The sequence below is a fragment of the Oryx dammah genome, unplaced genomic scaffold (genome assembly GCF_014754425.2).
Source record: "Oryx dammah isolate SB20612 unplaced genomic scaffold, SCBI_Odam_1.1 HiC_scaffold_2, whole genome shotgun sequence".
Classification (NCBI taxonomy): Eukaryota; Metazoa; Chordata; class Mammalia; order Artiodactyla; family Bovidae; genus Oryx; species Oryx dammah.
Window position 1 is genome coordinate 191,037,312 of NW_024070186.1, and position 26,721 is coordinate 191,064,032.

The window sequence follows — 26,721 nt, forward strand, 5'->3', positions numbered from 1 at the left end:
TGTGGAGCGTGCTGGGCTCGGGGCATCCCAGGCCTGCGGGGAAAGGGAAGCGGCGCCCCGCTGTGTCCTTGTGGGGCTGAAGCAGGCTGGTGTGTGGAACTCGTGGCTCCTTCTCAGGTCACCGGAGGCCCGGCCCTGGTTCCAGCCTGTGCCCAGGTGCGTCCGGGGCTGAGCAGGCACCATGTGGGCTGTGTGCTCACTCAGTTCTGGTCCCGGGGCTCTGCCTGTTGCTGTAGCCCTTGGGGTGTACAGCCCAGACCGAAGCCTTCACGGGGCTCCCCAGCAGGCCCCAGGCGGCCCCTGCTGACATCTGTCCTTCTTTCTCTGGACAGATTCCTGATGAACATGGGAGACTCCAACATGGATGCCGGTACTACCACGTCTGAGACGGTGGCTGAAGAAGTGTCCCTTTTCAGCATGACGGACATGATCCTGTTTTCACTCATCGTGGGTGTCATGACATACTGGTTCCTCTTCAGGAAGAAAAAAGAAGAAGTCCCTGAGTTCACCAAGATTCAGACCACGTAAGTGACAACGCTCAGGGTCCCCCCTGAGCACGTCTCTGCCGTCCTCCCAGCAGTGCTCAGGCAGGAGCGAGCCAGCTGAGAGGGGCAGGGCCCCTCGCAGTGTCTTGAGTTTTGTCTGACTGGTGGGCTCTGCTTCTGGTCTAGCTTCATAAGCGCTTCTGTTACGCTGCCCCTCACGCCGGTCAAGGCCCTTTGACGCCTGTCTCGTATTCAGGCGTCACAGGAACCAGTCAGAGCAGAAGCCACCGTGCGCCAGCTCTGGAATTACAGCTCTGGCGCAGTGGGGCCTCAGCACAAGGCTCCCAGATAACGTCTCACTCCAGGCCGCTGACCGTGCCTTTCGCAAACACACGGGCTTACCGAGGCACCGTCCTCAGGGCCAGGGCGCAAGGTTACCGGTCCTTTGGGGATTCCCTTGAATCCTTTTCATCGTTGACAGGGACAGAGTTGCAGTTTGATGCTGCCTTAACATGTCCTTATCACCTAACAGCTGCTCATTTCTCTTTTTATTTTATTTTAAAAATTTATTTATTTTAATTGGAGGATAATTTCCTTTCTCTTTTTAAATGAAGAGAGGAGCCTGGAGCTTAGAGATTGGTTGCAGTCAGGGGTTGGTGACAAAGTAAGAGAAAAGCTATTTTTTCCTCCTCTACCGTCAGTGCTCAGACTGAACGCTCCTTTGACCAAGCAGTTCTCCAGCTCTCTGGAGAGGTGGATCATCTCCAGCTCTCTGGACCCCAGCTGGGTGTGACACTGTCTCCTGAATTTAGCATCAGCTCCCCCAGGTTACGGGCTCAGCCCCACAGGCCCACCCCCTGCCCCCCTCAGATAGCCATCAACAAGTCCGGGTGCCAGCAACTACCTGGGTCAGAGGTTCCCATAACCCCGTGCTTGGGTTTGATTAATTCGCAAGAGGGGTTCACAGAACTCAGGAAAACATCTTTCTTACTAGATCACCCGCTTAGTGTGATTTAGTAAGAATAAAAGAAATAACCAGATGGAAGAGAGGCAAAGGGCAAGGTGTGGGAAAGGGGCCCGGGGCTCCCTTGCCCCTCTGGGCTGCCACCTGCCCAATCCCTCTGTGTCGTCAGCAGCTCCAGGACTGTCCAAACCCCATCCTTTTGGGTTTTTGTGGAGGTTTCGTTGTGTGTGCGTATTGATTAAATCATTGACCTTTGGGCATTAATGCAGCCTCCAGGCCTGCTCCCCTCCCCGGAGGTCACTCACCCTAAACGCAGGGACCCCGCCCTCACGGGGCTCTTGTGGGTGACATCTGTGACATCCACTAGCTCCAGTCCTGCCACTTGGCAGCTGCTTAGGTGTTTGTGTCCCAAAGTGTTTCATACCAAGCACTGCGCTGGACGCCACAGGTATGCAAGGATGGCCTTTATGTTAAAGAAGCTAACAAGTCAGGACTTGGAAAGGTGCTTTAAAAAATGGTTTCTGAAACACTTTCAGCTCAGCAGAGTGGGTGGCCTCATAGCTCATGATGGAGGGAGAGGTGAGCAGGCGGGAGACACAGGCTCTGGTATCTCTACTGAGGCATCCCCTCTTGGAGAGGTCAGAAGAGTGTGCTTCAGGAAGGGGGCCACATTCCAAGACTGCAGGGGCTTAGCCAGCAGAAGGCCAGAGCAGGGCAGGGAGGCTGGCAAGCGAGCGGAGGCCAGCCTGTACCCCTGGAACTGGACAGGTACATTCGTGGTGTGGCAAAGTATTCTTGGTGAAAAGGTATGGCACTCAAGATAAGAGGACCAGTCCCCAGGTCCCAGTTTAAAGGGGCCTTGCGTCTGCTCATCTGTAAGATGCAGGCATGTCCCCACCCCTACCCCTGAGGGAGGCTATACCATGAGAGAGCCTGGAGCCGCCATTCTCGCGTTACCAGGGTCCCTGGGCTGGCTAGATGGACTTGAAACAGAACTCCTAGACTTTACAGATTCACAGGTTCAAATGGTTTTTCTTTGCCAGAGTGCTGGAACTCTTATTTCCCTCTTCATAATCCTAAAATTTTCACCCTGCATGTTTCAATCCCCTCTCGTCCCTCATGGTTTCACGCGGAATACCTTGTGGCCAGGGTCCTGCATGTACACTGTAAGAGAAGCTGTCGTAGAGCAGTGGTTAGGGTCTGGGCCCTGACCCCACCCCACCCTGTATTTGTCTTGTGACATTTGCCCTCACTTAATCTTTTGAAGTTTGTGTCCTCAATTATAAATCGGAGATAACAGTAGAACTGACCTCATAGGGCTGTAAAAATTAACCGACATACTCCGTCATAGAGCTCTTTGCCCAGCTCCTGGTGCTTGATGAGCCCTCATCATTAATACCATCTGCAGTCTTACAAGAATCTTCCAGAACACCATCATTACCCTGTTTGGCAGAGAAGGAAGCTGAGGTGTTAGCAATTGAGTGTGCCCGAGGTCACCTAACTTAGAAGCAGAGCTGTTTGTTTTTTGAACCCAGATCTGCAGACTCCATAGCCCCCAGTTTTCCCCGCTTTGCCAGGCTGCCTTCTGTCTATTAAGACATGGGTAATATCCCAGTTTAAAGGTGAGAGAGCTGAGACCCAGAGAGGCCGCATTGCTGATGCACCCGGGCCACGAAGCTGGCTCCCGCTGCAAATCCCTCCATGATGCCCCTGCTCTCTTGTGGTTCCGGTGAGCGCAGGCGGTTCCAGCCACAGCACGGCGCCTCCCTCACCGCCAGGCCCGCGGAGAGCCAGTGGTGTGGGGACTGTCCGCAGCCCACGGCTGGATCTGGAGTCCTCACTGATTCCCAGTGGCTTCCAGTTGGTCTTTTAAGGCCTTTTCAGGCCTTCACCACCTGGGATAGTGAGTCCAGACCTTTGGGCATGGATGTTTTTTAAAAACCAAGCCAGTGGGAGCGGCTGTGTCTGATAGCAAGCACAGGATACACGTCCGCAGCCCCCTGACCCCAGACTTCGGGGTGCAGGCGATCCCCAAGGAGCCCCCGTGTCCACAGGTGAATCTCTGAGGTGTGCTGGCCTCGGGGGGGCCCTCACCACAAGGCTGGATTGAGCTTCAGAACCTCAGGAGCCCAGGGAGGTCTTCAAGGAAAGGTCAGTTCTAGAAGGCCTCCGTGGTATTTTTCATAAACTCTTTATTGAAATGCATAACATTCAGACACAAAAGTACACAGTTCTTAAGCACATGGTTTAATCATTTATCACAAAAGGGACATAACCATGTAAGAAACTTCCCCCACCAGTCTCACCACCCCCAGGTCGCCCACTCTCCTGACTTCTCGTGACAAGTGTTGTCTGTGTCCTGGGATGTGTAGCGTTTGGCCGTTTTTCCTGAGGTTTCTCCACGTCATGTGTAGTGATAGTTCTCTCGTTATTATCGTTACATGGCGTTCAGTTGTGGAAGTAAACCATGATTTATTCACTCCCGTTGTGAAGGCCCTTTGGATTGTTTCAAGCCTCAGGCATTGTTACCAGCGGTTCTGCAGGGAACGCCTGTACAAGTGGACATGGTTCCCATGTGGACGTAGCTCTGTTGGGTGTGTAGTGGACATGGAGGTGGGGTCAGAGGGAAGGCTCACGTGTGCCTCTGTTAGATACGGCCCGTTTCCCAGCCTGTAAGTACCAGCTTCCAGCCCTGCCCCCGGCATGCAGGGGTTCAGTTGCTGCCCATCCTCACCAACACTTGCTTTTATCAGTTAAAACATTTTAGGCTTTCTAGGGAATTCCCTGGCGGCCCAGTTTTTAGGACCTGTTGCTTTCACTCTCAGCATCTGGGTTTGATCCCCAGTCAGCGAACTAAGGGGTTTCTGGCTTGGATTGTGAAGCATCTGCTTGCAATGCAGGAGACCCAAGTTTGATCCCTGGGTCAGGAAGGTTCCCTGGAGAAGGAAATGGCAACCCACTGCAGTATCCTTGCCTGGAGAATCCCGTGGACAGAGGAGCCTGGCGGGCTACAGTCCATGGGGTCACAAAGAGTCGAACACGACTTAGCAACCAAACCACCACCACCACCACAGTGAACTAAGACTCCACAAGCTGCATAGTATGGGCAAAAAACAATTTTTAAATTTAAAAAAATGTTTAGCCATTCTAATGGGCTTGTGGTGGCACCTGTTTCAATCACATTTCAGCAGTTTTTCACGTTCACTGGCCACTGAGGTATCTTTTGTGAAGGTCATTCAAGACTTTGGCCATTTTTTTCTTGCCAGGTTATTGACCTTCTTCATTCGTCACAGTTCTTCATGTATGCTAGATCTGATCCTTTGTTAGATATCTACATATTGTCAGTATCTTTTTGTAACTTGCCTTTTAACTCTCATAATAGTATCTATCTTTTTGTGATCAGAAGTTCTTAAACTGGTCCAATTTGTGAACTTTTGGTTGACCTTCACATTTATGGTTAATGCTCTGGAGTCCAGTTTAAGAAACCTTATCTTATGGTCATGGAGCTTATCTTTTGTATTTTCTTCTGAAAGCTTCACTCTTATAGTTTTTATCTTAGATCTGCCATACAGCTGAAATTGATTGGGTATCAGCCAATTGTCAGGGCCCTTTGAGATTCATTTTTTCCTTTACGGATATGCATGTATTCAGTTCAGCACCATTTATTACAATGAAAAAGGTCATTCTTTTCTCACTGCACTAAAATGTCATCACTGTGGACATAAATCAGGGGACCAGAGAGATGGGGGTCGACTTCTAGACTCCTTGTTCCGTTGACCTGTTTCCTGTCCTCTCCCCAGTACCACACTGTTCTGTTTTCTGTGATTTTATAGTAACTGCTGACTTGGCATCTGGTAGTCCAAGTCCTCCAGCTTTGTTCTTTTAAGATTCTGATGGCTTTTGGGGGTCCTTGGCATTTACAAATAACTTTTTTTTTTTAACTTGGCCAAGGCTCAGCTTGTGGGATCTTAGTTTCCCAACCGGGGATCAGACCCGGACCCCAGCTATGAAGGCACAGGGTCCTAGCCACTGGACTTGCAGGGACTCACCTCCATGTAACTTTCAGAGTCAGTTTGTCAGTGTCTACCAGAACAAATGGAAAAAAAAAAAAACCTGCTGGGATTGGATGGAATCTCTCAGTTAATTGGCATCTTCCAGTATTGAGCCTTGAGCCTTGTAATCCAGGAACATGGTTTTATCCCCCTGGGGAGGTGTTTTGAACAGTTTGCTGCTGCTGCTGCTGCTAAGTCGCTTCAGTCTTGTCCAACTCTGTGCGACCCCATAGACGGCAGCCCACCAGGCTCCTCTGTCCCTGGGATTCTCCAGGCAGGAATACTGGAGTGGGTTGCCATTTCCTTCTCCATTTCCTTTATTCTTTAAACAGTTTACAATAGCAATTAAAGACTTGTCATAGAGAGCAGTTACAAGCAGCGCATCCTCATAGTAATAATCCCTCTTTCATCTCCACTCCCTCTCACTCCTCCCCCTTTGCTCAGCTTGTACCTCTGGGCAGAGCACGTGGGCCCAGGGCAACTCCCAATGGGGGGGACCCCAGGGTGGGGTCTGGAGCTCAGGGGGCCCCTCTGTGCCCACGTGCACTTTGCTTGCACATATAGTATAGCCCCCTTCCTATTGGATGGGAATTTGTTTCTTTCCTCTTCCCATGGTGCAGAGATAGTGTCCTGTTCCCATCCTGTCCTTTGTCTGGGTCTCCAGCCCAGCCCAGGGCCTGTCAGAGTGAAGATACTCAGAGAAAGGCCGTTGACTTAGTAAATGCTAAAATCTGCACATGTGTCTGCCTCTCCAGCAAACTGGCTCACAGGCTGGGTGTGGCTTACGTTACTTTTTTTTTTAAATTTACAACATTGAAAGCCCTAGCAGTTTCACTTAAAACTCACTTCTATATAGCCTTTTTTGAAAAATGAAAAAAAAAAGCATCCCAGAGGACCTGGCCATGCTGTAAGCCCACCGTGACCGTGGCCAGCAGGGGCTGGGGCTGAGCAGGGCCGCCCGTGTCGAGGGGGTCCACACGGCAGCCTGCGCCCCCAGCCAGCCCCAGTCGTGCTCCCCCTCAGCTCTGCTCACAGCCCTGGGAAGCCCTCAGCCCTGCAGCCTGCTCCTCTTGTGTCGCCTAAGAGTGCTTTCAGGAGAAACAAAGCTGCTTCTTACAGAACGTTGCAAGCAAACACTGAAGCATGGGGGGAACCCATGCCCCCGTCACCGTTTTAGCTCACCACTCTGGGCCATTCCGCACTCTTGCCAGATTATCTTAAAGCTGGCGTATGATTTCATCATTAGTCCTGTAACTCATATGAATTATGAGTAAAGAAATCACATGCTTTCATTGGAAATATCTCCTGTGAAACTATACAGAAACCTGAACTAGGAGAATATTCCAGTTCTCTCACATTCGAGGACTTCCCCTTTCTAAACCCAACACACCGCCTCCCTCCCACCCCTTCAGGTTCACAATATGTGTCGGTATCATTGGATACTCGGCTGGCGTTGTCCATAGTTCCTTGAGTGACCAAGCCATTTTTTTTAAACCTTTTTTTTTTTTTTAAAGATTCAGGATCTAAAGCCATACATCACAATTGATTACTCAATCTTCTCAGCCTCTCTTTTGGAGGGGTCAGGTCTACATGCAGTAAAATTCTCCTTTTTTTTTTTTTAAATATATTTCATTTATTTTATTTGGTTGCCTTAGTTACAGCATGTGGGATCTCGTTCCCTGACCAGGGATCGAACCCAGGCCCCCTCTATTGGGAGCACAGAGTCTTAGCCACTGGACCACCTGGGAAATCCCCCAAATTCTGCTTTTTAAGAGAAATTATTTTGAATTGGAGGAGAACTGTTTTGCAGTATCATGCCGGTTTCTGCCATGCACATTCCCCCTTTTGAAGTGCAGTTTGATGAGTCCTGACACGTGTGTGCAGTTGTGTAACCAGTGTTGTGGTCAAGGTAACCAAGGACATTCCGCACCCCAGAAAGCACCCCCCACAGGTCCCTTCACAGTTGGCACTCCCCAGCCCCACCCCTGGCAACGGCTGATCTTACTTTGGTCCCCGCACTTTTGCCTTTTCTGGAAAGTCATGCTGATTGGGACTGTGGCCTCCTGTGCCTGGTTGCTTCCCCATCACAATGACAGATCTCTCAGTCTGAAGGCTTCCTTCCACCCCTGTGACTCCCTCACAGCATTTTTTGTTGAAGAAACCAGATCATTTGTTTCCCCAAGTTTCCCACGGTCTAGATTTTACTGACTGCATCCCACTGGGGGTTGCTTTTGAAAAGCCACAAAGAAGCTCATTTTCCTCCATGACCTTTGTTTGACGGCTATGCTCTCAGCAGAAAGGTCAGGAAGACCAGGAATCGAGGCCACCAACACCATCTCTAACCATTCCCTGTCTCCCAATTGCTGTTCTGCGTGCTGGCTCTTTGCATACCCAGCTCAGGGCCACCCTTCCTAGATGGGGTCCTTGGCTCTGACAGTGGAAATGCAAACGGGTTTTACAAAGAGCCAAGCATGAGGAAAGGCCGTGGAGGGTGGACCGTGCCCGAAGCCGCCTGCATCCGTGGTGGACACGGCGAGGACTTGGGCTCAGGACATTCACGCCACCCCTGTACTTGGAGTCGGGGGTTTTCCGCTGCCACCTGACCACGAGGGACCGCTCCTGTCCCTTGATGGGACTGGGGAGGTTTTGCCATTCTAGCCAGTGCCCCAAAGCTCAGACGTGACCTGTCTGGGAAAGTGATGCAGGGCCGAGTGTCAGTGGCCCTTCTGACCTCACTGGGCGTCCTCCGGGCTCTTGGTGCTGGTGGCTCCATCTCTGGGGGCCAGGGGCCAGGGCATAGGGACACGGGGCATCCTTAAGGCCTCACGTGCATGTGGGATGCACGAGGCTGGTACAGTGGACAAGGCTCAGACAGCCTGAGGCGCCACTGGGGGGATGTCAGGAGGGAGGTGCCCCCGAGGCTGAGTAGGAAGCTGGGAGAGGGCTGCGTGTCCTGACGCCGGGACCAGAACAGGGCCTGCTCTGGGGAAGGTGCATCCTGGCAGGGCCTGGGTGTAAGTCACCAACGGAGTCGGGGGTCGTGAAGGGAGCCAAGATAGGAGACCTGAGGCTGGGGAGGGACCTGCAGGGCCCTGGGGTTTTTGTCTGACCCTCGTGGGGAGCCGAGGGGAGGGCTGGTGCCAGGGCAGCCCCGAGAGTCACAGTTTGCATCTGGTCCCGGGACACAGATTGGAGGACGGTCATCAGGAGGCATCCTGCTGACCAGGGCCCATGGTGTCCACCAGGGGAACATCACTCCCTCCAAGGCTCAGAGTACCCTCAGTGACAGGGAGGAATCCCTGGGAAGGGCAGTGAAGTGTTCATGGGGACTGCTGCGTCCTGTGTCCCGACCAATGAGGCAACCAGGGAGATGCAGCCTTGCTCTGCTGGGGGTGGGGTGGGGAGCACACCCTCAGCCTGCCCTGGTGGGGAGTGGGAGGGTGCCTCTGGGCTTTCCTGGGCCTGAAGTTACTGCTTCAGCCCCAAGTTTCTTTCACTCCCCTCCAAAGTCAAATGGGGCAGAATCCTTTCCGCCTTCCCGGTGGGGGTGGGCAGGGCAATTACCTGAAGCAGAAGGGAAGTGGACAGGAGCGCTCTGTAAGCAGGGGTCCCCCCCTTTCTTGCCTCTGACCCCTGGCCTCCCACACTGCTGCATGCTCCCACCTGCCTCGCTGCTTTCCGCCCGCGGCAGCTCCCACTCTGGGCCCGGGCGGTGGAGAAAGCTGCTGTTTCCTGTTCAAGCTCCAGGGAGCCACTTTTGTTTTCACTCCTGGCAGCTTTTCCCAGCCACGATCTTTCTGCTACGAGGCTCTGGTGGGTCTGCCCCCTTCCACCACCTGCTCTGCCACCATCGGTGTCACCCAGCTCTTGGCCCTTCTCCCGGCCTGCCGCCCTGGGGCCTGGAGAGCTTGTTGCCACCCACAAGGCTCTGAAAGAGAGCCACTCGAAAGCAGCTGCCCCACGTGTTGCTGGGAGCAAGGGAAGGTCTCAGAAGAAGTCAGTTCCGCTTTGCTGAAAATTAAATTTCACAAACCCTTCTGAGCGTGGCCTGGGACTGGAAACAGAATGAATCACGCCAGCCCTTGTGGTTTGTCTCAGTCCAAGTGACTCAGTGTTCTTGTCTACCCTCCCTCGGGCCGATCCAGTACCCCCAACACCCCCGCTGTAGTTGACCTCAGAAACCAGAGGCACTTCTGCTCCCAGTTTGGGGGTGGGGAGCCTAATTGGAACCGTTTGTACTCTGGAGCCGTGTGGTCTCAGCTCCACGCCTGGGCCAGCTGCAGCCTCTCCTGATGGCCATTTACTTGGGTGCCTTCAAAGGGGGGCTCCCCGCGTGGAACCATCTCAGCCCACCCTGCTGGGCATCCCCCGCACTGCAGTGAGGGGCCAAGATGTGCTAGTTTCACGGACCCTCTACCCCAGGCGACTGGACCCTCGTAGGCTCTGTCGCCCACAGTTCTTTTGTAGGGAGGGAGATGGGAGCCAGATCTAATTTAACAGGATCCCCGGGTGGCCGGCAGCAGGCTCCTTTATGGGGATGCAGCCCTGCCATAGCAACCTGCCCCACCGCCTCCCAGGCTCCAGAAGAGCTTTGTTCAGCCTGCATGACTTCATTTTTTTTTTTCCTTAAAGTGGAAAAGGGGGAGGCTGTGGGGAGAAAGGGCTCTGCTATAAACAGTTACCAAGGAGACCCCAGCCAGGGCTGGGGAGGTTGCCTCCTTCCCTCGGTCCATACAGGAGGAGGAGGGGTGTGTGCCAGACTCAGGGGCTCATGGGAGGCTCCAGCCGGGAGTCCCGGTTCCTCCCTACTGGGCCCGCCAGATGCAGCCACTCTCCCAGGCTCCGGGGTCAGAAGCAGGCAGGGGCTCGGCGGGGCTCCCGAGAGGACAGAGTGTCCGGGAGGATGTGTGGCGTCCACGGGCCGGGTTGCCTGCCTCCAGTGCCGGCAGAGAATGGATGGAGCCCGACCTGCTAGCTGCTGTTCCCCCACACGTGTCCAGGGGCACAGCATTCTGCCTGGCCCCCACGGTCCAGAGCAGCTGGGCATGAGAAGCCATGGGGTGCACCTACTCAGCTCATCAGGACGAGCCCATCCTGAGGTCAGTTCCAGACAGCGTCTGGGGAGACGGTGTGGACGCCCGCAGGCCCCCCTACTGGGGTGTGGAGGGAACTTGCTCCTGGACAGGGACCTCTGGAGGCACGAGAAGGGCACGGCCTCAAGGGCAGCCCCCGGGGGCTTGCTGGGGCCCATGGTCCTGGTTTGGAGGCTATATGTCTCTGCTTCTGAAGAAAGGGGTTTAGACCAGAAACCAGGAGGGCCACAGTTGCCCTACCCACCCCTCACCCTGTGAAAGATTGAGTTCCGAGTGCAAATCCTGGTGCGGAGTGGTCAGGAGTGGGGCAGCTGGGCGAGGGCACCCAGGGGTGGCCCTGCTCAGGGCCTGGCAGCCGGGCATCGGCAGTGGGAGTGTGAGGAACCTGCCCTGCATCGGGCAGTGACTGGAGGCACAGGCAGAGCCTCCCCTCCTCCTTGGGCTTCCCGTCCCCCTCGTGGCTCTGTGGGTGTAATCCTTCCCCAGGGGCTGAAGCTAAGGACAGTGCTGGGCTTCAGAAGTGCACGCCTTTCTCAGGAGCACCCTGTTCCTGGGGGTGGGGGCCCTTAGCACTTCGTGCCTTCCCTCTGACACCCCCAGCCAGACCTGCATAGAGGGCCCCCTCTCCCCTTCCTGCCGGCCTGGAACACCCGCTCCATGCAGCTGCATAGGGAAGCCCCTCCCCCCCGGCCCTCCTCCCCAGAGCTCATCCCCTCCGGCTGCCTGGGCCTCATCCAGGAGCCCCTCAGCTGCCACAGCTTTCCCTCGTGGGAGCCGTTTCCTCCCTGAGACTAGAGCCCAGCTCTTCCTCAAGGCTTTTCCTGTCTCTCTGGGCACAGTGCCTGCTCCTTCTGGAGCCTGTGGCCTGCGGACACCCCATCAATTTGGTCTTCTCACACCTCACCCTGCTGAAATCACAGAGCCACCCAAATACTTTCCCCTTCCCTCTTTATGCCTAACAGTTAGATGAGTTCCCAGTGTGGAGCACCTCACCAGGGTGGATGCAGTGTTTTCAATCAAGGAGTCCGAGGCCTCGAGAGGCCTGACTTATCCAGTCAGGGGCCCATTTAGTAGAAGAAGCAGGCTTTGACCCTGAACCTCTCTGCTCCTGAGGTGTGGCCCCTCCTCTTCCTCCTTGATTTTCCAAGCCTGGTGACAGGCCCTGGGAAGGTAAGGGCCGCCTCCTGTAGTCTCATGCCCGCCCCTCCTTGGCTGGCCCGCATCACCTGGAGGTGGAGGACGGGCAGCCGGGTGCTCAGTGGGTGGTGGGCGTGCCCCAGTCCCTGTCTTCAGTGAGGACTCAAGTGCACTTGGCTGAAGCTTGTATGGAAGCCTCTGTCCTTTGAGAGAGAAGAGCTTTTCCACTGATGTCAGACCCTCAGGTGGGTGGGGGAGCCTCCAAAGGCCTCCGAGGCCACCTCAGCCAACCTCCTGCTGGGCGAGGACTCAGGACCAACCATCCCAGAAGCTGATAAGGCTTCATGTGCCAAGCATGATCGTGCTCATGCTGATTGCAAAGAGATACACGGGCAGCTCCCCCCAGTTGTGACACCCAGCCCTCAGGTTGAGCAAGAACATGCTGAAGGAAGTGTTTGGACGGAGGCGTGAAGACGCATTGAAGATGGTAACAGACAGCCTCATGTCAGTGGCAGGGAAGGTGCTCTGGAGAGGAGTTTAGGCCTCGTGTTTTTGGGAAAAGGGTTAAAGGAAGGGCGCTCTAGGCCAAGGCGGCAGTGGGTCCAAGGGCAGGGAGGAATGAGGCGATGCCCAGCTGGTCATTGTGGCCAGTCATTTAGACGGTGGAGGAGGGTGGATTCTGAATCAGAGGGCCCCATTTCTTTAGAATGGCTTCTCTGGTGTGGGTTTCTCCTAGGGTGTGTCTTCAGCCATCCTGATGTCCAGACACAAGGTGGTGGAGTTGACAGGATCCTAGGGACCATCATGGAGGGGTGGCCTCGGGAGTGGCTGGCAGTCAAGCCAGGGCAGATCCTGAAGGGGTTTGTGAACCTCTGGCCTGTGGGTCATGGGAGCCATGGAAGGTTTTAGAGTGCAGCAGTAGCGTGGTCAGGATCTTATGTGGGAGACTCCTGGTTGCCTTGAGAGGTGGAAATTGGAGGTGAGACAAAGCCATGGGGACCATGGGCTGGTAAGAGCCCAGGGAGTGAACTTGACCTTTCATTCTCATGCTCTCCTGTACCCAGCGGGTCAGCCCTGGTCCCGCGAGGTGTTGGATTTGGGTTTACCAGGTCCGGGAGCCTGGGTCCTGCCTCTTCCAGCCCCGGCACCAGACTGGAGGTGGCTAATGGTGTGGGCACCATGGTGTCTCCTGTGCCCATGCCCATCAGACACTTTTATTTTTCAGGACCTCCTCTGTCAAAGACAGAAGCTTTGTGGAGAAGATGAAGAAGACGGTGAGTTCCCTCTCTGTGCTCGGCCCTGGTGGGTGGGCGGGGATGGCCAGCGGAAGGCCAGCTTTGCTGGACGGGAGGAGAGAGGGCGGGTGGGAACGGACTCCGCTCCCATGTGTGTACATTCCAGTCCAACCAGAGCCTTGAGGCTGCTCTGCCGTTGCCGGGACAGTTTACTCTGCTTGTTGAATGTTTACTTCTTGAACAAACCAAACTGTAGGAACAGACCCTCCCTCTGTCTCAGATGCCGCCCATCTCCTTCCTCCCAGACCAGGCTGTGTCCACGAGCAGATGTCCACCTCACAGGGCTGTGGTCCTAGCGCAGCTACAGTTCTCTCTCTTAGTTTTTGTTTATTTAAGTATCAAATTTTATGACATAGTACTTCATTCATGTGGTTAAATCCAAAACACAAACTGTTCAGGTGGAAAGCTCCTCTCCTGTCCGTGTCACCCATCACCATTCTTAGAACTTCTTTCTGTGCATGTAATGAAAACAAATAAACTATTTTTTTTTACTTTTTAAACACAAAAAGTTGCATATTACACACACTGCTATAGACCTTTTTTTTCCCCTCACTTAATAATGTCTTGGAGATTGCCTCAGAGCAATTCAGAGATACCTCCCTCATCCTTTATTATAATTGCATAAGGATTCCACTCGTGGCCACAAGCACTATAATTTGCTTTAACACTGCCTTGTTGATGGGCGTTTGGAATATTGCTTATCTTTAGCTCTTCCCTTGTGCTTCCCTTGTGGCTCAGCTGGTAAAGAATCCGCCTGCAATGAGGGAGATCTGGGTTCAATCCCTGGGCTGGGAAGATCCCCTGGAGAAGGGAAAGGCTACCCTCTCCAGTATTCTGGCCTGGAGGATTCCATGGACGGTATAGTCCATGGGGTCACCAAGAGTCGGGCGCGACAGAATGGCTTTCGTTTGGCTCTTGCAGAGAGAGCCACAGTGACCGCGTAGATCAATTTGCATGTTTGCAAATACAGTACAGCCCCAGATGTGGAATTGTTGAATCAAAAGGTGCATGTGTTTGTGACAGAAGCTGCCAAATTGCACCCCACCCCACAGGGTTCACACCAGGGCAGCCACTGGCAGAGTGGGAGAAAATCTGTTCCCCCACAGCTTTGCCAACAGTCTACTATCAGAGTTTGGGATTTTGCCCATTTTCTAGGTTAAAAAAAGATTTATCTCTGTAGTTCTTATTTGCATTTTTTTTCTATGAATGAATTAAAGCAAATTCTCATGTCATGGGATGGCTTTTCTTTTTTCTTTTTTAATAGATTCTCTGTTCAGCTCTTTTGCCCACTTTTCTGTTGGGATTGATCTTTCTCAAGAAATTCCTTAAAATTAGGGAAGTTAACCCCTTGTCTGTGATATGACTTAAAAATGTTTTCCCCAGTTGATAGTTTGTGTGTCACTCAGCTTATTGTGTGTTTGTCTTGCCGTGTAAAAATGCCATAGTCTGTTTTACTTTTCTTTCTTTGACTGCTGGACTTTGAGTCATCATGTAAAAGGCTTCCCCACTCTAAACAGATAAAGCAATTCTTCCATGTTTTCTCTTGTATCTTTATGATTTCTGTTTTCCATATTTAAAATTCAGTCTGTTGGGAATTTGTCCTGGTGTAAGATGTAAGGTTTGGGTCCAACACGTTTTTACTCAGCTGTCTAAATAAATTCCATATAATAAAGTCCATCTTTTCCCCACTAGTTTGGTCATAAATGTAATTCTCATTGGTTTTTGAGTCTATTTCTACATTTTCCTATTCTGATACTTTGATCCAGCTGTCTGTGTATAAACAATATCATACTGTTTAATTATTATAACTTGTTTTAATATCTATAGCTCTAAGCACTTCCTCCCTTTCCCCATCACCCTTATTTTTCACTTTTCCTAGCTTTTACTTCATGTGTATTCACTTATTTTGGATAACAGGTTTACTGGGATTTAATTCATATCTCATACAGTTCTCCAATTTAAAGCTTACACACCAGTGATTTTTTTAGTGTATTCTCAGTTGCACAAGCCATCACCACAACCAGTTTTAGCACATTTGCATCTTACCCAAAAGAAGCACTTTATTCTCAGTCGCCACTCCTAGTCCACCACCCTGAGCCCTCGGCGGCTGTTCGTCTGCTTGTCTCTATGGAGCTGCCTGTGCCAGACGTTCCGTGTGTGGAAGCACCCAGCGCGTGGCCTCTGGTGGCCTCTCCCTGAGCGTAGTGTCGGCAGGGTTCGTCGGTGCTGTAGCAAGTGCCAGCACTTCTTCCCTTTCTGCTGCCAAATGATGTTCCAGCAGCAGGTTCATACTACTTTTCTACAAGATTTTTAGGATCATGTTGTTGATGAAAAAAAAAAGAGCTGTAGCAGTTTTTATCAGGATCGTGTTATTTCTGTATTATGGATGGAGGACCAGCACCCTGCACGTTGAGTCTCTGTGCAGAATTGGAGGGTCTTTCCATTCGGCTGGGCCCTTTGTCACTCAGTTTTTGTTACTGTTATTGTTGAGTCGCTGAGTCATTCCTGACTCTTCTGCGACCCCATGGACTGTAGCCCACCAGGCTGTCTGTCCATGGGATTTCCCAGGCAGGAGTGCCGGGGTGGGCAGACATTCCCTTCTCCGGGGTCCTCCCGGCCCAGGGGTCACCCCGGAGCCTCCTGCAGCTTCTGCATTAGCAGGCGGAGTCTTTCCCACTGAGCCACCTGGGAAGCCCCTTGTCACTCAGTGGCTTCTTCCATGGTTCTTGTTTGGCTTATTTCTAGGTTCTTTATATATTTTGATGCTACCATAACTACTGTTTTATATCGTGTTGACTTTCCTTCCCTTGATATCATAAGCATCATTTAAAAATACCATTTGAAATGATTTGTAAGAAAATTCAGGAAATGAACGAGGTATGAGAACACTGTATAGCAGTTGTGACCCCTGCGTTTTACTTTCGTCACCTGCACCTGTCAGTCAGGGCTTGAGCCAGACCAGAGACCCCTCTAGGCAGTTTGGGCGCTGGAAGGCCTGCTGCTGAGGTCTGCAGAAAGGGGCCCACCGGAAGGTGGCCTGTGTCTCGCTTCCACCTTCCGGATCTTGCAGAGTGCCTCCCATTGGCTGGACCAGTCTGCTGCATCCCTGAGTGCAGGGAGTCTGGGGGATGGAGTGAGGGCTTTTCCAGAGCTGCTGCGGAGGGCGCCGTGGGAGGAGGCCTGTGGGCCAGTCTAGATGGGGTACCTCCTCCCACTGTCTAGGTTTTTATAAGGCATTTGTGATTACTTTTGCAAACATCCAGGAAAACTCACCCATATTTTCCCACTTGGAGACTCCTGGTATATTTCATGCCGTTCTTTTTCCTTTCTGCCTGAATGTGTATGAACTGCACACACACATGTCGGGTGGATATGTAACAACTGGGTTATGCTAAAACTGTGCACACACACACACGTCGGGTGGATAGGTAACAACTGGGTTATGCTAAAACTGCACACACACACACGTCGGGTGGATATGTAACAACTGGATTATGCTAAAACTGCACACACACACACACGTCGGGTGGATATGTAACAACTGGATTATGCTAAAACTGTGCACACACACAGGTCAGGTGGATATGTAACAACTGGATTATGCTAAAACTGTGCACACACACGTCGGGTGGATATGTAACAACTGGATTATGCTAAAACTGCACACACACACACACGTCGGGTGGATAGGTAACAACTGGGTTATGCTAAAACTGTGCACACACATGTCAGGTGGATATGTAACAACTGGATTATGCTAAAACTGTGCACACACACGTCGGGTGGATATGTAACAACTGGATTATGCTATACATAGCCTTTGGTCACTTTAGGTTTGTTTTTTTTTTACTGGACGTTATTTCTGCTGTTTTCAAGCGTCATTTAAAGATCGGTCCACGGTGTGACTTTGAGCAGCTATGTGTGTTGGATTACCTTGGTGGCTTCAGCTCGAGCTGGCTGGGTGGCCTCTGACCCCACCCGCCGCAGTGGCTGTGGTAGTGAGATGCTGGCCCAAGGGTGGCTTAGAAAGGACCTGAAGGAGGAAAGAAAGAGGTCCCTTAGGGACCCGCCTGCCCCTGTGGTCACCTTGAGTCTCCGGGGAAGCCTGTGGCTCTTGGCCCCTCACTGACCCCGTGTGTCCGGCCATCCCTAGGGCAGGAACATCATCGTGTTCTACGGCTCCCAGACGGGGACTGCTGAGGAGTTTGCCAACCGCCTGTCCAAGGACGCCCACCGCTACGGGATGCGGGGCATGGCCGCTGACCCCGAGGAGTATGACCTGGTGAGTGCCTGCCGAGCCCTGGCCCCTTCCTCCCGTGCAATGTGGTCCAGGGTGTTTAGGCAGGCGCGTCTGGATCGTGGAGACACGAGGGCAGAGTTAGGCAAAGGGACAGGCGGGATTGGGCACCTCTTGTCATTTGTCCCAGTAGCCAGGCGGCCTCCAGACATAAAGAACCCCTGGCCGAGGTGTGTCCATGTGCGCTGCCTGCAGCTCTCCACACTGCAGGCTCCATGAGCGCTGGGCAGGTGCCCACAGGAGGGACCCGGGCACCTCATGGATTGGGTGTGGCTTAGAAGATGACAGGATCTCAGCAGGTCAGGAGAGGAACTGTCTCTCGTGTTCCCTCAACCCCCATCTCCTGGACTGCAGTGTCAGGGGGGCTGGACTCCGGAGCCGGGGGGGTGTCTGGACTCTAACCCCGCTCGCCCGACTGCCTAGGGGACCTGGCCCAGCCCCTCACTGGGGGCCTCATCTACAGGGAGGGGATGAGGGTGTTGGACGAGCCATCTGTGGGAACCCTGCAGCTCAGCTTTGCTCGGAGGCTGTAAACTTGTGTGTCTGGGCTTGGGGAGGGCCCAGGAGAGCCCAGGGATTGGGGGGAAAGCCCCCATTTGGGGCTACAGGATCCCCCCTCCCCCATCTCCTCCTTCAGCCATCCTCAGCACGTGGCTCCTTTGGGCCCACACAGTGCTGTCTGTAGGACTCAGCCCCCACCTCCTGGCCTCAGCCACACCCAGCCTATCTCTGAGGCCGTGGGGGCCAACTTACCCTGCTCACGCTCCTCCCAGCACTGGCTCCTTCACCGGTCATAGCTCTCCAGAGTGCAGGAAACGTCCAGCAGTCTGCTCACTGAGATGGTCAGGCCGGCGGCGCCGGGGGACACGGTGGGCAGAGAAGGGCTCGGAGTGGTCCTTAGGCCTCAGGAGAGGCAGGGCTGACAGAGCAGCTAGTCCTAGGAACACGCCCCAGGGAGCACCTTCCTGCTTCTCCCTGCAGGATCATTGCCAGTCATCACGTGGGCTCCAACGTGATGAATGAACTTCTGAGAAGCCTTGTCTTCTGAGTGCCAGCTGCTTCCCACCTGTGCCCCTCCTTCACCCAAACCAAACCAGCCCCCGCCTACTCCACACACACGCCCCCTTCGGTCTTGGGGATGGCACCGCTATCCCTCTGTCTTAGGACCTGGATTCTGAGTTGGCAGACAGTTGGTTAGGAATCACATGAGCTCAGGCCCCCAGGGACTCTGTAGGGTGCTGAGGTGCCCCAGAGGTGGCAGCGTGTCCCACGTGCCCACTCCTGGCCTGGAACCCCGCTGCTGCTGTTCACACCCAGGCCCTCGCCGTGCTCTTCTGGGCCTGCTATTCCTTCACTCTTGAGGTGCACTCCGTCCCGCTGAGCCCGGGACTCGCCCGTCTGCACTTGGGGGCCGGCTCAGTCATGGTCACTCGGCTTGGCCCTGCCTTTGTCCCCCCAGGCCGACCTGAGCAGCCTACCAGAGATTGAGAAAGCCCTGGCGGTGTTCTGCATGGCCACCTATGGTGAGGGGGACCCCACCGACAACGCCCAGGACTTCTACGACTGGCTCCAGGAAACGGACGTGGACCTCTCTGGGGTCAAGTACGCGGTGAGTCACCTGTGTGGGCTCGTGCGACCTCCAGAAGCTTGTGTCCAAGAGGACACCTCCAGTTCTCACCTTCACCTGCAGAACCTGGGCCTGGCAGGGAGCTTGGAGGTGGGAATCCCAGGAAGGGCTCACGCAGTGACCCTCTCTTCTGCCCAGCCCGGCACTAAGAGCCCCCTTCCCGTGCCCCAGCCCCACCGTGCCCAGGGGCATTAGCTTCTAGAGACAAAAGGCAAGAAAGGAGGAGTGGGCTGACCAAGATTCAGCTGGGCAAGGGATCGGGTGGGGTGAACACCCTGCACCTGCCAGGGTCCAGGCCGAGGTGGCCACGGAGGAGCCTGAGCTGTGGGTCCATGAAACAAAGCTGCTCTGGGACCTCCCCGTACGAGGTGTCTGGCCGGACCTGCTGACCCTGGCCCCTCATCCACACAGGTGTTTGCCCTTGGGAACAAGACCTACGAGCACTTCAACGCCATGGGCAAGTACGTGGACAAGCGGCTGGAACAGCTTGGGGCCCAGCGAATCTTTGATCTGGGGCTGGGCGACGACGACGGGAAGTGAGTGCTCCCCGACCCTGAGCCCCACCCTCAACCCCCACCCAGGCTGTCGAGTGTCAGGAGCCACAGATTCAGGCTGGCCGGGGCCCAGGAGGGCAGGGCAGAGCCGAGCCATAGTGTCTGCGCACCCCTGGGACCTGCCTCATCACAGGGAGGGAAGGCCAGACCCCCGTCACCAGGCCCGCCTTCTTTACTTGTCCACACCCTTCCGCTCACCCAGCTCAGACAGGGCTTCCCGTGGTTACTGCAGACCCTCTGGACGCTTCCTGCTGCTCCGGGTTACATCACTGGGCGGGCTGGTGTGAAATGAACTCTCGAGCTTGTCGGGGAGCCATGGGACAGAGGGTCCAGGCCTGGCCTGGCAGCCCCGTCTGGCCCCAGGCTCATCCTCTCTGGTCCACAGCCTGGAGGAGGACTTCATCACGTGGCGAGAGCAGTTTTGGCCGGCCGTGTGCGAGCACTTTGGGGTGGAAGCCACCGGAGAGGAGTCCAGGTGAGTGTGTGCAGCTGGTGCCGTGAGTGGGGAACCAGCCCAGTGGGCACAGTGGGGCTGGGGGAGGCTCAGTCGGGGTGTGGAAGGGGCCCAGGCGCTTGGGCTGTGCCCACACGCGAGGGTCAGAGTGGGCTTCCCAGCCTCCTCGGGCCTGCTGGCCCAGCTGCCCCGCCTCTCCTGCCTGCCCCGCACTCACACATCTCCTTCCTTGTGGGTCATGCCTGGCCCCGCATCCCCCAGTTGTGCCCCATGGTCTCACATGGGGCACTCCCTCCTGGGGACCCTCCCCCAGCCTCCTGGCCCTCCCAGCCCTCAGCCTCACCCTGCGTCTCCCCACTCCAGCATTCGCCAGTACGAACTCATGGTCCACACAGACATGGACATGGCCAAGGTGTACACGGGCGAGATGGGCCGCCTGAAGAGCTACGAGAACCAGAAACCGTGAGTCGAGAGCGTGCCTGGGGCCCAGACGGCTAGCCGTACCTTGTGTCTCCACGGGGCCTTTCCTCCCAGGCCCCGTCCCATGGGCTTCCTCGTTCCCTCCATCGGGAAGGGGCCTGGCTGGGGCCACCCACATGTCCATTTCCGCCCCAGAGGAGGGCACGAGGCCCAGAGGAGAGAGACAGGAGGCTGCTCCAAGCCTAGGGGCCTGGGGACCCCTCCCCTCTTGGTGGTCCTTTGGTCCAGAGCGTGGCCTCGGGGAGACTGGCACTTGCTCAGTTTGTACTTCATTTGCCCGTTAAATATCTGGGGGTGGGGGATGCCCACCACTTCCTGGACCAGGACGTAGCGAGTTCAGCTCTAGGTCTAGGCTGAACCTTGACCAAAGGGCTCCCTTCCTTCAAATCTGCCTCCATATTTGGACTTTTTTGTCCAAAGTGTTTCTCTCTGGGGGCCCTCGCTTGCACCTGGGCTCCACCCAGACACCTCCTTGAGCTGCCCAGGAAGGTCCTCCTTGACCCTCCAGCAGCCCCACTCTAGGCAGCTACTGCGGTTGCAGCCAACAGCCCATTTCAGTGACTTCCCAGTGGGAAAGCCTGTCCCATGCAGCCTTGAGCAGTCACTCAGGACCCAGGCCCTTCCTCTGTCTCAGGGAACCACCTTCTTGGGCCAGGCCCTCTTTGTGCTCTGCCCACCAGTGGGTACCGGGTGTGGAGGGTCCCCCAGCTTTCAGACCAGCCTCAGTTTCTGTCTGTAGACAGGGACACTGATAACCCAGCTCTGCCCCCTTGCGGGTGCCAGGAGCACCACCTGGGCAGGAGCTGGGAAAGCCCTTTACCCCATTAGAGAGGTTTTCTCATGACCCAGGAGGCCCAGCTTTGAGGTTCCCCGTATTCTGTGTGGTCGGGAGGGTCCTTGTGGGTGTGGAGATTCAGACTGGAGGCCTAGCCAGTCACTGCGCTGCTCTCCCTACCCAGCCCCTTCGACGCCAAGAACCCGTTCCTGGCTGTTGTCACCACCAACCGGAAGCTGAACCAGGGAACCGAGCGACACCTCATGCACCTGGAATTAGACATCTCGGACTCCAAAATCAGGTACCAGCTGCTGCCACGCCCCTCCCCAAAGCTTTCGCCCAGGCCTCCTGTTCCCACACAGAGCTGCCCTCCACCCTCCCCCTGAGCCTCGCATCACCCCCAGGTATGAGTCTGGGGACCATGTGGCTGTTTATCCGGCTAATGACTCTGCCCTGGTGAACCAGCTTGGCGAGATCCTGGGTGCTGACCTGGATGTCATCATGTCCCTGAACAACCTTGATGGTGAGTCCTGGGTCCCAGGCCTCCCCCCTACCTGGGCCTGAGGGCACTGGTGGGAGTGGAATGGGCCCCCTGGCAAGGCCCAGAGGTTGAGTTTCTGCTTAGACCTAAAGCCTGGTATCCTGGAAGCCCTCATACCCAAGACCCTAGGGGCAAGTTGCGGAACAAACTGGGAGGCAGGGGGAGAAGGCAGCTGTAGGGTCTGTCAGGCTCCCTTTTGGGGCTCCCCATCCCCTCACTGCCATACTCCCTTGAGGGAATGGGGGCCCGAAGACAGAGCCAGGCCCAGCTGCCCACGCAGCCCCATGTCCTGTGGGGAAGAGAGCCACAGCCAGCCACTGCAGGCCCCTCCAGCTCCAGGGTCTCCTCACCTGTGCACAGGGGTCTGAGGCAGCAATCCTGACAGCCTCTAGGTCCACTGAGGGTGCTCAGCCTGCACTCCTGCCCTGAGCCTCTGACGGTGACCCCCCAGTGCCCTGAACTGGCCCCCGACCTGGGGCCCACCTCGGCCTGGCCCTATCCCACTCACCCACCCCGTCCTCAGCGACCCGAGCCTGGGCTGGCTCCAGGGTCGGCCTTGAGAGGACCGGAAAGGGGGCTGGTCTGCACTGGCATTGCTCGTGCTGGCAGGGGACCTGCTGGCCTATGGGCCATGGACTGGTCCTCCTCCCACTGCAGGGGCCGGGGGAGGCCTGTGCTGTCTGAAGCAGCACCTTTCTGGGGGTGGGGCTGTTGTTGGTGCTCACTCTCTCCCTGAGCCCCTGTGGTGGGGGCCCTTCTCTGCCAAGGGCTGCTCTGAGAGAGGGCTGCGGAGGCTCAGAAGGCGAGGCAGAAGTGGGACTTCAGAAGGCGCGCCCACACCTGCCCCGTGGTGCGAGGCCTGAGCCCCCGTTTCTGAGGGTGCCTGGGTGCAGGGAACACCTGCTGCTTGATGTGGGTACACAATGGCTTTCAGTTCGTGAAAATCCATCAAGCTCTGCTTGTGTGACTTATACACCGTATGTAGGTCATGCTTCAGTAAGGAGTTCAACCCTTCCCCCAAAGCTAGGCCCACAGCCCTCAAAGCTGAGCCGTCCTGGGCCAGGCCCTCCTCTCTTTGGGTGGCTTGGCAGCCTTGTGCTTCTCTGCGGCTCGTTGGTGCACAGGAGTCAACACCCCTGCGGTCGTGCCTCTAGGAGGTAGAGTCACTCCTGGGTCCAGCCCTACTCTGGCCTGGCCCTGGGTTAGTTAGTTCAGTCACTCAGTCGTGTCTGACTCTTTGCGACCCCATGAATCACAGCACGCCAGGCCTCCCTGTCCATCACCAACTCCTGGAATTCACTCAAACTCACGTCCATCGAGTTGGTGATGCCATCCAGCCATCTCATCCTCTCTCGTCCCCTTCTCCTCCTGCCCCCAGTCCCTCCCAGCATCAGAGTCTTTTCCAATGAGTCAACTCCTCGCATGAGGTAGCCAAAGTACTGGAGTTTCAGCTTTAGCATCATTCCTTCCAAAGAACACCCAGGACTGATCTCCTTTAGAATGGACTGATTGGATCTCCTTGCAGTCCAAGGGACTCTCAAGAGTCTTCTCCAACACCACAGTTCAAAAGCATCAATTCTTTGGTGCTCAACTTTCTTCACAGTCCAACTCTCACATCCATACATGACCACTGGAAAAACCATAGCCTTGACTAGACGGACCTTTGTTGGCAAAGTAATGTCTCTGCTTCTGAATATGCTATCTAGGTTGGTCATAACTTTACTTCCAAGGAGTAAGCATCTTTTAATTTCATGGCTGCAGTCACCATCTGCAGTGATTTCGGAGCCCCCAACAATAAAGTCTGACACTGTTTCCACTGTTTCCCCATCTATTTCCCATGAAGTGATGGGACCGGATGCCATGATCTTCGTTTGGCTTTAAGCCAACTTTTTCACTCTCCTCTTTCACTTTCATCAAGAGGCTTTTTAGTTCCTCTTCACTTTCTGCCATAAGGGTGGTGGTATCTGCATATCTGAGGTTATTGATATTTCTCCCAGCAATCTTGATTCCAGCTTGTGCTTCTTCCAGCCCAGTGTTTCTCATGATGTACTCTGCATAGAAGTTAAATAAGCAGGGTGACAATATACAGCCTTGACATACTCCTTTTCCTATTTGGAACCAGTCTTTTGTTCCATGTCCAGTTCTAACTGTTGCTTCCTGATCTGCATATAGGTTTCTCAAGAGGCAGGTCAGGTGGTCTGGTATTCCCATCTCCTTCAGAATTTTCCACAGTTTATCGTGATCCACACAGTCAAAGGCTGGCCGTGGGTAGGTGTCAGTAAAGCCGGCCTGTTGACTGTGGCAGTGGAAGCCCCTCGGCAGGGGCTGGCGGAGTGCCTGAGTGTACAAGATGCTGCCCCAAAAGCTTGGCATGTGGGAGCCCCATGCACCAACCTCTGCTTGTGTCCAAGAATAAAACCTGAGCTGGAGGGGGCTGTCATCACAGCCGAAGGCCCAGTATTGGCATCTCACCGTCAGAGCCTGGAGCCCCCATGGTGGACCAGGTTCAGCCCACAGGCAGGCAGGCCCCACCGGGGGGCTCCCCCTCGGCCGTCCTCTCTGAGCAGTGACTGTCCTGGATGGGGACAGTGACAGGCCGCCCCCAGCAGCGTCCTGCCTCTGATGAGCCTGCCTGTCCAGCAGCCAGGCGGCTCAGGCCTTGCCCCAAAGCCAAGGAAGACCCTGAGGGAGCTGGCCTTGCTTCCTGCCCACAAAAACTTGGCCCACCCCTTCCCTGTGGCACCCCACCCACCCCGGGGTGGCCCCTCACCCCTCACCCTGCTGCCCTCTCCTTGCAGAGGAGTCCAACAAGAAGCACCCCTTCCCCTGCCCCACCTCCTACCGCACGGCCCTCACCTACTACCTGGATATCACCAACCCGCCGCGCACCAACGTGCTCTACGAGCTGGCCCAGTACGCCTCGGAGCCCGCCGAGCAGGAGCAGCTGCGCAAGATGGCCTCCTCGTCGGGCGAGGGCAAGGTGGGCCTGCCCCGGTGCCCCAACGCCCAGAGTGCCAGCCCCCCGGCCCAGCCATTCCCCGAGCTGCCTGGGCCCCTGGGCCACTCGCCGTCTCACCCACATCTGTGTCCCCAGGAGCTGTACCTGAGGTGGGTGCTGGAGACTCGGCGGCACATCCTGGCCATCCTGCAGGACTACCCGTCCCTGCGGCCCCCCATCGACCACCTGTGCGAGCTGCTGCCTCGTCTCCAGGCCCGCTACTACTCCATCGCCTCGTCCTCCAAGGTGGGGGCTCCGGGCCCACCCCCGTAGAGAAGACAGTGTTGGCTCCTCAGAGAGCCCCGGGTCCCTGGGCCGCAGCCCCAGCTCTGCCCCACGTCCGTGGGCACTTTGCTCAAGACTCCCGGGCTGTGTATCCAGGAGGCTGGACCATAAGATCGCACCCTGCCCTCCGGCCCTGGTGCCAAGAGCCAGTCAGGCCGGCCGCCAGGAAGGGGCCCTGAGCAGGGACCCTGTGACAGGGTGAGTGGCAGGAGGGAAGGGGCCCCGGGCACCGCCACACTCACCCCTGCACATTCCCAGGTCCATCCCAACTCCGTGCACATCTGCGCCGTGGCCGTGGAGTATGAAACCAAGACTGGCCGCATCAACAAGGGCGTGGCCACCAGCTGGCTGCGGGCCAAGGAGCCAGCCGGGGAGAACGGCAGCCGGGCCCTGGTGCCCATGTTCGTGCGCAAGTCCCAGTTCCGGCTGCCCTTCAAGGCCACCACGCCCGTCATCATGGTGGGCCCTGGCACTGGGGTCGCCCCCTTCATAGGCTTCATCCAGGAGAGGGCCTGGCTGAGGCAGCAGGGTGAGTGTGCGGCCCGGGCGGGCTCCGGGCAGGGGGCCGGGCCTGGGGCCCCTCGCTCACCCGGCCGCCCCCGCCCCAGGCAAGGAGGTGGGCGAGACGCTGCTGTACTACGGCTGCCGGCGCTCTGACGAGGACTACCTGTACCGCGAGGAGCTGGCCGGCTTCCACAAGGACGGCGCCCTCACCCAGCTCAACGTGGCCTTCTCCCGGGAGCAGCCCCAGAAGGTGAGGCCGGGGCCAGGCCCCAGGGTGGGGGGGTGTGGGGGGTGACCGGCCTCCCTCACAGGCACCCCCGCCCCCAGGTCTACGTGCAGCACTTACTCAAGAAGGACAAGGAGCACCTGTGGAAACTCATCCACGAAGGGGGCGCCCACATCTACGTGTGCGGGTGAGGGGGGCAGGAGGGGTGAGTGGGGTAGAGGAGGGGGTGAGTGGGGCAGGGGTGGAGGGGGGCTGGAGGGGGGTGAGGAGGGCAGAGGAGGGGGTGGGGGGGCAGAGGAGGGGGTGAGTGGGGCAGAGGGGGCGCAGTGAGTGGGGCAGACAGTGGGGTGAGCGGAGGGGTGAGTGGGGCAGAGGCCCGGGGCGGGGGGCTGGCCTGCCCATGGAGGACCCTCCCCCAGTGCCTTCTCCGTCCTGCATGCAGGGACGCTCGGAACATGGCGAGGGACGTGCAGAACACCTTCTATGACATCGTGGCCGAGCAGGGGGCCATGGAGCACGCCCAGGCCGTGGACTACGTCAAGAAGCTGATGACCAAGGGCCGCTACTCCCTGGACGTGTGGAGCTAGGCCGCCTGCCCTGCTCCGCCGCTCACGCCCTACAGACTTGCCTCCCCATCACGTAATCGTGCACCTCACTCCCTTCTGCCGTCTCCTGGGTGGTTCTGCCGGGTGCGGCCCTGGAGGCAGGCCCAGGACAGAGGCTGCTCCAACACAAACCGTGCCCTGTCAGCCCAGGGGGCACAGCCGAGGGTGACAGGCCGAGGTGTGTGAGCGCCTCGGGGCCCTCAGCGGCTGAACACAGGGGTCCGCCTGTCAACTGATGAGGCCTGGCCCCTCCCTGTGATTTTCGATGAGTGTAAATAATTTTAAATAACCTCTGGCCCTTGGAATAAAGTTCTGTTTTCTGTATTTGCTGGGCAGTGCTTGCACAGAT

The 26,721-nt window shown here is 56.0% G+C and overlaps 1 protein-coding gene across 7 annotated transcripts in view; it reads left to right on the forward strand.

Moving 5' to 3' along the window:
- LOC120878642 (NADPH--cytochrome P450 reductase) overlaps positions 1-26,696 on the forward strand; it is a 67,824-nt gene extending 41,128 nt beyond the window's left edge. For 5 of the 7 annotated variants that reach the window (XM_040261328.1, XM_040261347.1, XM_040261338.1 and 2 more), the window contains 15 exons: positions 333-524; positions 12,957-13,005; positions 17,180-17,308; positions 18,783-18,932; positions 19,362-19,486; positions 19,890-19,979; positions 20,322-20,420; positions 21,398-21,514; positions 21,618-21,736; positions 24,553-24,734; positions 24,849-24,998; positions 25,296-25,566; positions 25,646-25,791; positions 25,869-25,954; positions 26,210-26,696. In XM_040261328.1, coding sequence (XP_040117262.1) covers positions 333-524; positions 12,957-13,005; positions 17,180-17,308; positions 18,783-18,932; positions 19,362-19,486; positions 19,890-19,979; positions 20,322-20,420; positions 21,398-21,514; positions 21,618-21,736; positions 24,553-24,734; positions 24,849-24,998; positions 25,296-25,566; positions 25,646-25,791; positions 25,869-25,954; positions 26,210-26,354 — 2,050 coding nt within the window. In that variant the 3' untranslated portion in view covers positions 26,355-26,696. Of the gene's footprint in view, positions 1-136; positions 157-332; positions 525-10,392; positions 10,601-12,956; positions 13,006-17,179; positions 17,309-18,782; positions 18,933-19,361; positions 19,487-19,889; positions 19,980-20,321; positions 20,421-21,397; positions 21,515-21,617; positions 21,737-24,552; positions 24,735-24,848; positions 24,999-25,295; positions 25,567-25,645; positions 25,792-25,868; positions 25,955-26,209 lie in introns of those variants that run through there. The other 2 variants (XM_040261355.1, XM_040261380.1) reach the window with 2 other exon arrangements.
- Positions 26,697-26,721: the final 25 nt, after the last annotated feature.